General features: G+C 45.5%; 1 protein-coding gene across 1 annotated transcript in view; it reads right to left on the bottom strand.

The window, feature by feature from the left end:
• ITIH6 (inter-alpha-trypsin inhibitor heavy chain family member 6) overlaps positions 1–13055 on the bottom strand; it is a 49039-nt gene that overhangs the window by 32926 nt on the left and 3058 nt on the right. The window contains exons 3-5 of the mRNA XM_017863055.1: positions 9616–9726; positions 8532–8779; positions 6170–6339 (exon numbers count right to left, since the gene is read on the bottom strand). Coding sequence (XP_017718544.1) covers positions 6170–6339; positions 8532–8779; positions 9616–9726 — 529 coding nt within the window. The remainder of the gene's footprint in view (positions 1–6169; positions 6340–8531; positions 8780–9615; positions 9727–13055) is intronic.

The raw sequence follows: 13055 nt of genomic DNA, 5'->3' as shown, positions 1-13055 counted from the left end.
CGAGATTGTGCCATTGCACTCCAGCCTGGGCAACAAGAGTGAAACTCTGTCTCAAAATAATAATAATGATAATAATAAAAATAAAATAAAAATAACTAATGGGTACTAGGCTTAATGCTGGGGTGACAAAATAATCTGTACAACAAACCCCCATGACCCATATTTACCTATATAACAAACCTGTATATCTACCCCTGAACTTAAAAGTTAAATTAACAAAAAGAAAATCGAGAAGAAATGGACAAATTCCTAGACACATACAACCTAACCATGACTGAAGCATGAAGAAATTCGAACATGAACAGAACAATAACATGCAACAAGATCAGAGCCATGATAAAAAAAAAAAATCTCCCAGTAAAGAAAGGACCAGGACCTGATGACTTCACCGCTGAATTCTACCAAACAGTTAAAGAAGAACCAATACAAATCCTACTCAAATTATTACAAAAAATAGAGGAAGATGGAATACTTCCAAACTCATTCTACATGGTCGGTATTGCCCAGATACCAAAACCAAAGACACATCAAAAATTGAAAACTATAGGCCAATGACTCTGATGAATATGGATGTGAGTGCCCTCAACAAAATACTAGCAAACTGAACTCAATAACACATTCAAAAGATCATCATGACCAAGTGACCAAGTGGGATTTATCCCTGGGATGCAAGGATGGGTCAACATATGCAAAGCAATCAATGTGATACATTATATCAACTGAATGAAGGACAGAAACCATGCGATCATTTCAACTGATGCTGAAAAAGCATTTAATAAAACTCAACATTTCTTCATGACAAAAACCTTCAAAACACTGGGGATAGAAGGAACATACCTCAACATAATAAAAGCCATATATGACAGACCCATGGCTAGTATTATACTGAGTGGGGAGAAACTGAAAGCCTTTCCCCTAAGGGCTGGAGCATGACATGGATGCTCACTTTCACCACTGTTATTCAACAAAGTACTGGAAGTCCTACCTAGACCAATCAGACAAGAGAAAGAAATAAAGGGCATCCGAATTGGAAAGGAAGAAGTCAAATTATCCTTGTTTGCAGATGATCTGATCTTATACTTGGAAAACCCTAAACATCCCACAAAATATATTAGAACTGATAAACAAATGCAGGAAAGTTGTGGGATACAAAATCAACAAAACAAAATCAGTAGCATTTCTATATGCCAACAGTGAACAATCTGAAAAAGAAAATTAAAAAGAAACCCCATTTACAATAGCCACAAACAAAATTAAATACTAGGAATTAACTTGACCAAAGAAGTGGAACATCTCTATAATGAAAAGTATAAAACACTGTTAGAGAAAATCGAAGAGGACACTAAAAAATGGAAAGATATTCCATGTTCATGGATTGGAAGAATCAATATTGCTAAAATGTCCATACTACCCAAAGCAATCTACAGATTCAAAGCAATCCCTATCAAAATCGCAAAGAGATTCTTCACAGACATTGAAAAAACAATCCTAAAATCTAAATGGAACCAGAAAACACCCAGAATAACCAAAGCTATCCTAAGCCAGAAGAACAAAACTGGAGGAATCACATTATCTGACCTCAAATTATACTGGAGAGCTATAGCAACAAAAACAGACTGGTACTGGGATAGAAACAGACACATAGACCGAGGGAAAACAATAGAGACCCCAGAAACAAATACACTAACCTATAGTGAACTGATTTTCAACACAGGAGCCAAGAACATACATTGGGGACAGAACAGTCTCTTCAATAAATGGTGCTGGGAAAACTGGATATCCATATGCAGAATAATGAAACTAGACCTCTCTCTCACCATATACAAAAATCAAATCAAAATTGATTAAAGACTTAAATCTCAGACCTCAAACTATGATACTATTGATACTACAAGAAAACCTTGGGAAAAGCTCCAGGGCATTGGTTTGGGCGAAAATTTCTTGAATAATGCCCAGTAAGCACAAGCAACCGTAGTAAAAGTGGACAAATGAGATCACATCAAGTTAAAAAGCTTCCACATTGCAAGGGAAATGATCAACAAAGTGAAGAGACAACCCACAGAATGGGACAAAATATTTGCAAACTACCAATTTCATGAGGGATTAATAACCAGAATACATAAGGAGCTCAAACAACTCCATAGGAAAAAAGTCTAAAAATCTAATCAAAAAAGCGCAAAAGATTTGAACAGATATTTCTCAAAAGAAGACATACAAATGGCTAACAGATATATGAAAAGGTGCTCAACATCACTGATCATTAGAGAAGTGAAAATCAAAAACTACAATGAGATATCATTTCACCCCAGCTAAAATGGCTTCTATCCCGGAGACAGGCCATAAGAAATGCTGGCGAGGATGTGTAGAAAAGGGACCCCCATACATTGTTGGTGGGAACGTCAATTAGTTTAACCACATGGAGAACAGTTTGGAGGCTCCTCAATAAACTAAAAATTAGAGCTTCGTCATACAATCCAGCCATTCCACTTCTGGGTATGTACCCAAAAGAAAGAAAATCAGTATATCCAAGAGATAGCTATACCCTCTTTGTTACAGTGCCGTTCACAGTACCCAAGACTTGGAAGCAACCTAAGTGCCCATCAACAGATGAGAGGATAAAGAAAAGGTGGTATATATACACAATGGAGTACTATTTAGCTATAAAAAAGAATGAAATTCTGTCATTTGCAACAACATGAATGGAAATGGAGATCATTATGTTACATGAAATAAGTCAGGCACAGAAAGACAAATCTCCCATGTTGTCACTCATTAGTGGGATCTAAAAAATGAAAGAGTTGAACTCATGGAGAGAGAGAGTAGAAGAGTGGTTACCAGAGACTGGGGGTAATGGGGTAGTGGGGAGATGGTGGGAAGGCAGGGATGGTTAATGGGTACAAAGAAAAGTAAGAAATAATGGATAAGACTTAGTATTTGATAGCACGACAGGGTGACTATAGTCAATAATAATTTAATTGTACATTTAAAAATAAGTAAAAGAGTATGAATGGATTGTCTGTAACACAGGGACAAATGCTCGAGGGAATGGGTACCCTGTGATGCGATTATTATGGATTGCATGCCTGTACCAAAACATCTCACTTACCCCATAAATATATACATCTACTGTGTACCCTCAAAAATTCAAAGTAACAACTTTACTAAAAAACAAACCCAATGTCTGTATTTTGAGTCTCTTGGGACTGCCTTCCCCACCCATGAACGTCACAGTTGAACATGGATGACTTCTGCTATCTTCAAAAGTAGTTTTCCCTGCGATCTGTGACAGTGAACCCTCCTTATTCTCCTACCGCCTCTGTCTGCCCACTCCCTTTGCAGTGCTTCCCAATATTTGTCAGGTCGAAGCATGAAAAGAAAATGATTATGCTGGTGCAGCTCAATGGAGTGAACTGTTGGGTACTGGGGCTCTGGGCAGGCTGTGTGCAGTTGATGAGGGTATCCATAGCTGCTGGATTGGGCCGCTTCACCTTAGCTGTGCCTTCAGAGATTTTCCCTTTTGGCTCCACACATGCTCCCTGGGTGACCTCCCTCTGTCACTTGGCTTCCACCACAAGACCCCTACCAATCAATCCACATCGCTTCTCCCGTCTAGGGCTCCCACAGTTGCCCCTTACCAGTGGGTGCACACTCACTGTTGGACCTGTGCCCCAGGATGTTTCAAGAAACCTCTGATGCATCCTGCCCAAGCAATGAATTCGTTGTCCTGCCCCAACGTGGCCCTTTTATGCCTTCCTGGTCAGGGGCACCATCATCCACATGATCACTCTGGAGACAAATCTGAGTGTTGCCTTCAGTCCTCGGGTGGCCCCCATTCCCTGCAGCCAATCAACCTCCTGTTGCTTTTCTCTGCTGGATACTTCTCCAGGCCACCCTGGTCTTCATCCCTAACTGACAAAGCCCAAGCTCAGGTCTCATTTCTCTCAGGTTTCCCTCTTCTACTGCAACCTCTCCCATCCATGCTGCTTGGAGGCAGTGGCTGAGACCCTGTAAACACGATCTCACAATGTTATTTTCTCTCATGGCTCCCTGGTCACCTACAGGACAAATCCCATGTTCCTTTTGTTGCCCTGCAGGACTCTCCAGCCTTCTATGTGGCTCTTTGGGTTTTTCATCTCAAATTTCTGCTCCAGATCGCCAAGCTATTTGCAATTCCCTACACAGGTTTGGTGAGTTTCAGCCTGTTTCTTTTCTTGTGCCGCCCCCAATTTGCTGGAATGCCTTTCGCTCCCACGGGCCCTGTCCCATGGCCCACTTTTATTCATTCCGTAACACACAGGTCAGCCTTAGTCGCCTTCAGGGAACCTGGAACTGCCTTTCCTCTTCATTATGGCTTCTATCCTGGAACTGCCTTTCCTCTTCATTATGGCTTCTATCCTACCTTGTGTGTCATGGGAAGGGCAAGTCTACCTTAGTGTCAGTATTGGGTTTTTGTGTCTCACTCAGAAACGATAAGCAGGCTGTGTGTGTGATACCCTTCTGCGTTCCCAATGTCGGCCAACACAAGGTATGACACAGGTTAGGTGCCCAGTGAGCCCCAGCGGGGTGGATGATCTGATGATGTGCTGGGCTTTGAACAAAGGGCACACTCAAATAGGAAGTGGGAGATGAACTGAGTGTTCCTGGCAGGTGTCAGGAGGGCTAAGAGCTCACAGTGTATGGAAGTTCCTGGTTGTACTGGTTAATGCCTTCCATCTATATTTCAACTGCAGGCAGCTGTGGTGATGGTAAAGCATGAGCCAGCAGAGGGATACCTCCAAGAACTAAACACACCCACATGACAAAACACCAGGTTAAAGCCCCTGCTGCCACCTGCTGGCAAGGTACCCTCAGCTCCTATCCTGGCAGGAGAATAACTTTTATTCCCCCTACACAACACACTGAGCCACACCTCTCTGCCTCTGCACATGCTGTTCCTTCTCTCTGCATGCCTTTCCCTTCACCTTATTGACCGACTTGCAGATACATCCAATTCATGTTTCCCATGCTTACTTAAACTCCAACTCCTTTAGGATGATGGTCCTGAAACCCTCCTCCACTGGCACCCCCACATAACTCATGACACATTTACACACACACCTAGAACATTTGATGACTGTCAAGGCTCTGTGTATCTGGGTGCTTCAGGATGGGGTGATGGCAGAGGGAGATGAGTGGCTGTGTCCGACTCACTTGTGAGTTGTTAGAGTCAATGAGTACAGGACTGGCCTAGTCCACATATTCATTCAACATATGAATGAATGAATGTTGCACGAGAAGAGGTTTAACTATAGGACACTTTTAGTCCAGGGCAGACAAATGAATTGTTGGTGGAATGGAGTCATCAAGGAGGAGGTGTTTCGGCAGTGTTTCAGGAACACGAGGATGCTGAGCAGTGGAGCAGGGAGGAAGAAGTCATTCACAAGGCAGCGGCCACCATGAGCAAATGCTCACACAGATGAGAGGCAGGCTCGGGTGTTTTGGAGAAAGGTGTGGTGTGGTGTGGGGCAGCTGGAGGGTGGTTTGCGTGCTGGGGTTGAGGGTTCTGTGGTGGGAGAGGCAGCGGGGCACCAGATGTCTCAGGCTGCCCCACCATCTTTGTGCTCACGCTGGCGCCCTGGGATCAGTGCTCTGTGCTTTCCCATCTGAAAGAGCGGGACCTCTGCTCTTTCTTCATGAATGTGGGACCTCTGCTCTTTCTTCATGAATGTGGAGGCTCACAATTGAAGGACTCCCTGTTTAGGCAGATGGCTTCACTGAAGCAATAAGGATTGTTAAAAGGCGACAGAGAGCAAGGAAGCCCAAGAGAACACAGAAGAGTATAGGAGCTGCAGAACGCATGAGAGCCCATGAACATGGATGCCCAATTAGTGGCCAAGGGTTTACTTTGCAGAAGGACTGTTTTCGAGTAGGCTATGACTTGATTTAGTCAGGGATGGGTCCTTTGGGCACTAGATTCACTGGAGACAGTTCCAGGTCTCCAACCCTTTGGGGGATTCGATGTGCCTCTCAAGGTTGAAGCCATGTGTCTTTTCACGTCAGCCTATCCTTGTTTGCTAGCTCTCGCTTATCCCTAGGGAAACTGGAGTGAACAGCTGGAGAGGCCCGAGCATTGCTCAGGCCTGTCTGACTCCAGAGCCCATCCTCTCTCCCCTTTCCCAGGCCCCCTCACCTGCACATCTCCAATGATGTCTTCCATGACCACATCATACTGAACCAGGAAGTCAGCCATGATGCCTGAGCCAGAGATGGCCGACTGGTCTTGCAATGTCGGGCAGTAGGTGATTCGGACACAGGTCTCTCCCCTCTCGATCCTGGTGGATGGAGGTGAATCCACCTCACCTGTATGGGTGGAGAGGATTGGGGCAGCATGGTACGAAGGACTCGCTAGACAGAAGAACCAGTGAAAGGGCAGCACAAGGGGCGTTATCTGGGGAGGGTGAGAAGTCTAATTCCTCCCAAAATCTCTGGTGCCTCCTGCCTACAACATCTTTCCACCTGCCCCAGGCTCCTCTCCCAGTCCCACAGCCAGCTCCTCTCTGCCTCCTCTATCGAGCCCAGCCGGACAGACCCAGCCTGGCCCTCAGCTCCCAGGCCCTGGCAATGTGGCCCTCACTGGCAACCTCACCCTGCCTCATTTTCCATGCAACCTGGGGCCAAGTCTTTGGAGGCATGGCATGTCCGGAGACCAGCAGCCCACATCTCCTCCCAGAGAGGCAGTGCAGTGAGAGTGTGTCCAGGAGACAGACAGACACACAGACAAGGTCTAGGTCTCCTCCCATCCCCCTACTGCTGTGGGAAACAGCAGCCTAGCAAGGTTGTCCTCTGGATCTGATTTAATATTTCTTCTTCCCTCTCTTCCTTCTGACTTTGGGCATCATGTGTGTGAAAAAGCCTTTTAGAGTCTCATGAAATAACAGATGAGTCTCTAGTCCCGGATGTTTGCTGAGCTGGCCACAAGAGCAAGTCCTCTGGAATCCAAGACAAATGTCCATTTAGAAATGTCTCTGTGCCTCCTTTTTTTTTTTCCAGAAAATGGAAACTTGGGAATTCTGCCCCCCCTCCTTCCTGCTACAGCTGTCAGGAAGCTCAGGGGCACACTGAGCCCCATACTCTCTGAGGCGCCTGCTCACATACATTCCCTTGGCTTCCTTCCTCTCAGAGCTCTTTGTTCTGTTTTCTCCCCCACAGGATTGGTTCTACCCTCTGTTTTAACCTTTAAGGAGAATGGGGGAGGGACCTGCCATTTATAGCTTAGGGCTGAAGAATGCAGGCTGCAGGAACTCAAATGGCCTGTGGGCCCAGCTCCCCGCTGCTGCTGTGTGTCCCTGGACAAGCGACTCATTCTCTCTAAGCCTCTGGCTCCTCATCTACAGCACAGGCATGACCACAGCTCCTACTTCATAGGCAGTGCTTGTGGAAAATAAATGAGGTCATTCATGTAAAGCGTTTGCAGCCATACGTGCATCTCAGTGAGTGCCACCTAGTCCTAACGGGTACAATGATCATGCAATCTTCTCTGCACCATGTAATTGGGAGGGAGGAATTCTCTCAAAGTCTCACAATGGTCCTGGGCTGTAGATGGCATCTCGTCCATTTTACAGATGGGAAAAGTGAAGTGGAGCAATGGAGTGACTGGCTTTGATGGTCCCACATCAAGGGAGTGTCAACTCTGGGATTTGGATCCAGTCTGTGTGTCTGTCTGTGTCTGCTACATCCACTGTCCACCCCAGTGCCTCTCTGGGTCAACAGTTGAATGAGTTGGGACCTCCTGTGCTAAGCAGCTTTGGAGGGGCAGCCACATGAGCTAGGGATTTCTCTGCGTCTGTCCTCTCATCTCAGATGAGGTGAGCAGGCAAGCTCCGTGATTCTCCAACCTGACTGGACATCAAGGTCGCCTGAGACTGGTTGATGACACAGCTTCCTGGGCCCCACCCCCATGCTACTGAACCAGACCCTAAAGGTTGGGCTCCAGGAATCTGCATTTCTAGGCGCCCATGTTGTGATTCTGATGTAGCCAGTCTGGCCTTCCAAAACCTCTAGGTGATATTTGAAGCAAGCCTCTGAGGCAAGATGCTTCTCTTCCCTCCAGGGCCTGAGATGGTGTCCTCCAGGGAGCCTGTAGTTGCTGTGCGCTCAATGTCCTGCCATTCTCAGTGGGGATCCAGGGAAAAGCATGATTTGGCCAGTGTGGCTTTTACAGCCTTCAGCATGGTTAACACACGATTTAATTTCATTAGCCCCCCCAGCAAACCCTCCCTTATCACTGATTTTTTTTTTTTTTTTTTTTTTTAGGGAAATCAGGAGTCTGGGAAGTTTGTAATGTGCCAGGTCATACAGCTTGTAAGGACCAGGCCAAGGTTAAATTCCAAATATTTTCACCTTCAAACATGCCCTCTTCTCACTGAATCAGGAAAGAACTTGGCAGTGAGTACAGAGCAGAAGTGGCAGTAGAGGGAAACCCAGTGGAATCGGGAAGGTTTTCATTCAGTGAAGGCCAGTCTGATGGGTGACCTATAGTGCTGCCCACATACTTGCATGGGCATTGGTGCGCAGGCGGCTGGTCCTCAGGGGTGGTATGTGCACATAGGAGATGCCTGTCCTTTCTGACACTGTAACCTCTACGCTCAGCCTCTTCACCAACTGGCCGGGCCTCAGGCTCACCACCAGCTGGTAGTGGCCCTGGTGACGCTGAAGCAGTTCCTCATAGGCCAGGGAAAAAGTCACCTCTGTGCCTGCTGCCAGGCTGGTGGAGATGTGGAACTTCTCTGATTCCCGGTCCCTAGGCAGGAAAAGGAAGAGGGTGGGAAGAGAAAGGGATCTTCTGAGGAGTACAGGGACTGTTAGATGACCTAGATTTGCTCCCCCCAACCCTGGTCCCAGCAGACCTGACTAGGCTTCTGGTTCAACTGAGTCACTGGCCATGGTCCGTCATCCATGCATCCACTTATCAATCTCTCTCTCTCTCCCTCATTCAGCCTCCTAAATATTCTGCTTGCTAAATTATCTCACAGGTGGTCCACCCTCAAGGGAACTTAGTCCATGAAGATCTGAATATAGAACAGACCAACTAGGGTCTAATGATTCATTTTGCAAAAGAGTTTTCAATTTACATACAATGCCTCGTCCCCTTCAAATAGACCCTCCCACTATCCCCTCCCCTGTGCTTTTGAAGGAGCTTGTTTATATGGCAGTAACTCAGTTTGCTGGAGCCAAAGCTAAAGTTTTCGCTCCGTGAAACTCTCTTGGAAGCTGGGAGGAAACACTGAAGGAAGACAATACATTTCTGCCCGCTGAATGGAACTCAGGAAACAAAATTCAATTTAGAAAAATCTCACTTGCATATAACCTTCCCGGAAGGCGCCAATTCTTAAATAAGCCACAATCTCCTGACAGTAGAAAAGTGGAAATGGGGAAATAAATTTCCATTTATTGAACACCCACCCGGTTACAGGCTTTGGTATTCATTAACTCACATATTCTTCACATGATCCTATGAAGTAGAGGTCATGTCCCCACTCTGCAGAGATGGAGACTGAGGACCAGAGAGAACGCGCATCTCCCCTGATCACACAGCTAAGATGATTAAGTAATGTTTTGGACTGGATGGGGCCTTACCTGATGCCTACATGAGCAGCTGTCTTTCCTTGCTGATGGGCTTCTTCATAGATTTTCTTTGCCTGGTGCTTCTCTTTGACTTCTGCAATGTAGACTTTATTGTTGATGGTCCTAATGGGGCAGGAAAGAGGAGGGACAGCAGAGACAGAGAAAATAGAGTTGGTCAGAGACAGATAAAGAGACACACGAGGTAGAAAGAGGAGGAGGATAGAGATAGGGAAAGAGAAAGAACAACACAGTGCCATAAAGCCCCAGTGTGAGCGGCAAGAAGAGAAGAAGAGGAAAGGAGAGGGAGATACAGAGTGAAGTAGTTATTATCTCCATTTGTCAGATGGGGAAATAGAGGCCACACAGCATATGGTGGATCTGGTATTAGAGTTTTGTGTTTCCCAAAGTGTTGAATGAATTCTACCTTTTGGCATACAACATAATTTTAGGTATGATATAATCGAATATTTTTATTATAATTGTTATGTATTTACAGTAATGTTTATTAAAATACAACTAGCACATTAAACCCATGATCTCATAGATATTGTTGCTTGGAATAAGGCTAACTCAGATCATCTCAGAAAGTATATCTGTTGAAAAAATATACTGGGTAAATAATATGGCCATATTAATATAAAAATATATTAAGTAAATACTATGGGTGGTAAAAGTGGTAAAAATTGTGAAATAAGTGTGCAAATTGTTGCAAAGTCTTCTGGGTCTGACTAGGGAGGAGGACTTGTCCTCAGGGAGCTCAGAGACTAATGAGTTGCAAGCAGACTTGCTTACCCCCATTTTCCTCATTTCTCTAAAGAAGATAATAAAGTGAAAAGAAGCTCAAAGAAGGGAGAGAACATTTTTGCCCAAGTCTTCAGGAAAGGGTCCTAGAGAAGGTGGCCTTGAAGCTAGGCCTGAAAGACAGGGAGGATATGGATAAATAATCCTCACTGGCCATGCCTTCTCAGTTTCCTCTGTTGGCTCATTCCCTTCCTAACCTCTAAATCTTTGGAACACTCCAAGGCTCTGCTGGCAACCTTTTATCCTCTCCCCTCCCTCCCTCTCCCCTTCTGTCCTCTATTCTTTCTACACTGACTCTCTAGGAGATGTCATTTAGCACCATGGCCTTAAATACCATTTATATACAGATGACTCCCAAATCTGTATCTCCAGTGTGGACTTGTGCCCTGAACTCCAGACCCATACATGCAATTTCTTACTTGACATCTCCACTAGAATGTTCCATAGACACCTCAAGCTGAACATATCCAAAACTGAGCTCCTGATAACTCTCCCCTCCAAAATCTGCTCCTCCTCTGGTATCTTTGTTTCAGGACATAGTTGCTCAGCTAAAAATCTTAGAGTCATGTTGGATTCTCCTCTTTGTTTCACAATCCACATCCAATCCATCAGAGATTTTCAGCTCCATCTTTAGAAGACATCCACAGTCTGACTGACTTCTTACCACTTTATTTGCTGCTGTACCCCTGGTGCCTGGAATATGGCTTGGAGCAGAGGAGGTGCTTAACAATTATTTGTGGAGTGGACATCCTGGACAGACAGCAAGAAAACACAGAAAGTGTTTCAGGGGACAGCAAGTAGCTAAATTTGACTGGAGTGGAGGGGCAGGAAAGGGAAGTATGGAGAGAAAGTTGGAGTGGTTGAGTGGGCCTAGAGAATAGGGGGCTTTGAACACAAGACTCAATGAGCTCATACAGCAGCAAAGACTTTTTGCCATGGAGAATGGAGAGTCTTGGACAAATCTTGAAAAGGGGAGAGATGGGTCAGAGCTGGCCTTTGCGGAGTGATAATTGGGTGTCCTAGAGAAAGTTAGTGCAACTCTGTAGGAGGCAAGTACAATGGTTTCCATTTTATAAGTGGAGTAACTGAGGCACAGGTATCAGGAAAGTTGCTTGACCGAGGCAGCAGCTTCCAGAAACACTGGGGGAGGATAGGCAGGTGGCAGAAGAGACCACTCAGGGAAGAAGTGTTTCTAGGCAGCTGAAACAGAGTATTGCTGTGGCTGGGCTAGTGTGGGGGGTGGGCCGAGCTGGCACCTTCCCAAGGTCTCCTGGGGTGTGAGGGGGGTAGGGTGGAGCTGGTCTGGCAGCAGGACACTGGGGCCTCTGTGTGTGTGCTGCCTCCAGCCAGCATACTTTCCACAGAGTCTGCCCAAGAACATTTCCTCCAGCCTGCTTTGCTTAATTTTTTAAAAAAATTCTTTTGGTGTTTTTTTCAATTGAAGCAAAAATCGAAATTCTGCCTGACTACTTGGCTGTTACATCATTTGACTGCCAGCTTCTCTGGTTAGCCCCCCATACTCCAGACCCATGCCTGCTCTTTTCGGTCCTTGATTCGCCTGGGTCCCAACATGCAATGATCTTGGTCCCTTGAAATCTTACCCATATGGAAATCCTGCTTTCAGGGAGCCCTCCTTGACTGCCTCAGCACTTCTCCCCCAAACTCCCTGACTCTGACTCCATACCAGTTCCCTCCTCTAACCCAATCCTTCTCCAGGGGAAGTGCCGGGACGTTCTTGATGGCACAGCCTAGGCCCACCCCAGGGCTGCATTTGAGGTTGTACAGATTGTTTATGGCACAAGAACCTCCTCCCGACTAACAGGGACAAGCGGGGCTGAACAAGGGCGGATATTCTGCTTGTGCTGGGCTCACTAATCTGGTAAATCTGATAGTCCCTCTACCCAAATCCAGGGGCCTTTTTGTAATTCACACTAAAGTGTGATACTTGTTAATGAGGCCCCACTAAGCTTTCTCTTTATCTGCTCCAGCTCCCTTGTTTATCACCTCAATAGGGTACTATCATCTACCAGGTCTAATAAGCTGAAAAAAGGTAAACACCATCTATATTTACTTACTCTCCACTACAGTCAGGTTGTTTCTCCCTTGATGGTCTCTCACATCCACCACCACTGTCCTGCTCCCACCTTCAGCATCCCCTACGTGGATTCTGCCCCTGTTCACCTACTCAACTCTTGGCCACCTAGCTGGCCCCTCCAGTCCACTACCACTTCACAATCACCTCTCCTTGCTTAAAACCTTGCCATGTCTCCTTATTATGGCCCACACTTATTTCTAAAGAGGGGTGCACATGTCCCAGGGGATGCTGGAGACAAATCGAGAGGGAGTGGGAAAATAATATTCACACTCTATTTTAGGGCTTTTTCCTCATCCTTTAGGGATTAATATTTATATGCTTCATAATATACCTAATATATTTGCTCAGCAGTATATTTATATAATGCATAAATGAATAAGTATATATGTTTTGGGAGTATATGATCAAGTTTTTCCTGATAGGTGTGCAAACACATAAGATGGTTTGGAGACCATTAAGTAAGACCCAAGTAGGTGTTCTAACATTGGAAGTCCTCCACAGCCTAGTCTTTCTCTGCCTCTTACGTCTCATTTTTTTTTTTTTTTTTTTTTTTTTT

This window comes from Rhinopithecus bieti, unplaced genomic scaffold (genome assembly GCF_001698545.2).
Source record: "Rhinopithecus bieti isolate Rb0 unplaced genomic scaffold, ASM169854v2 scaffold_68522, whole genome shotgun sequence".
Taxonomy (NCBI): Eukaryota; Metazoa; Chordata; class Mammalia; order Primates; family Cercopithecidae; genus Rhinopithecus; species Rhinopithecus bieti.
The sequence above is the reverse complement of the archived record's forward strand: the minus strand, read 5'-3'. Positions and strand labels throughout refer to the sequence as shown.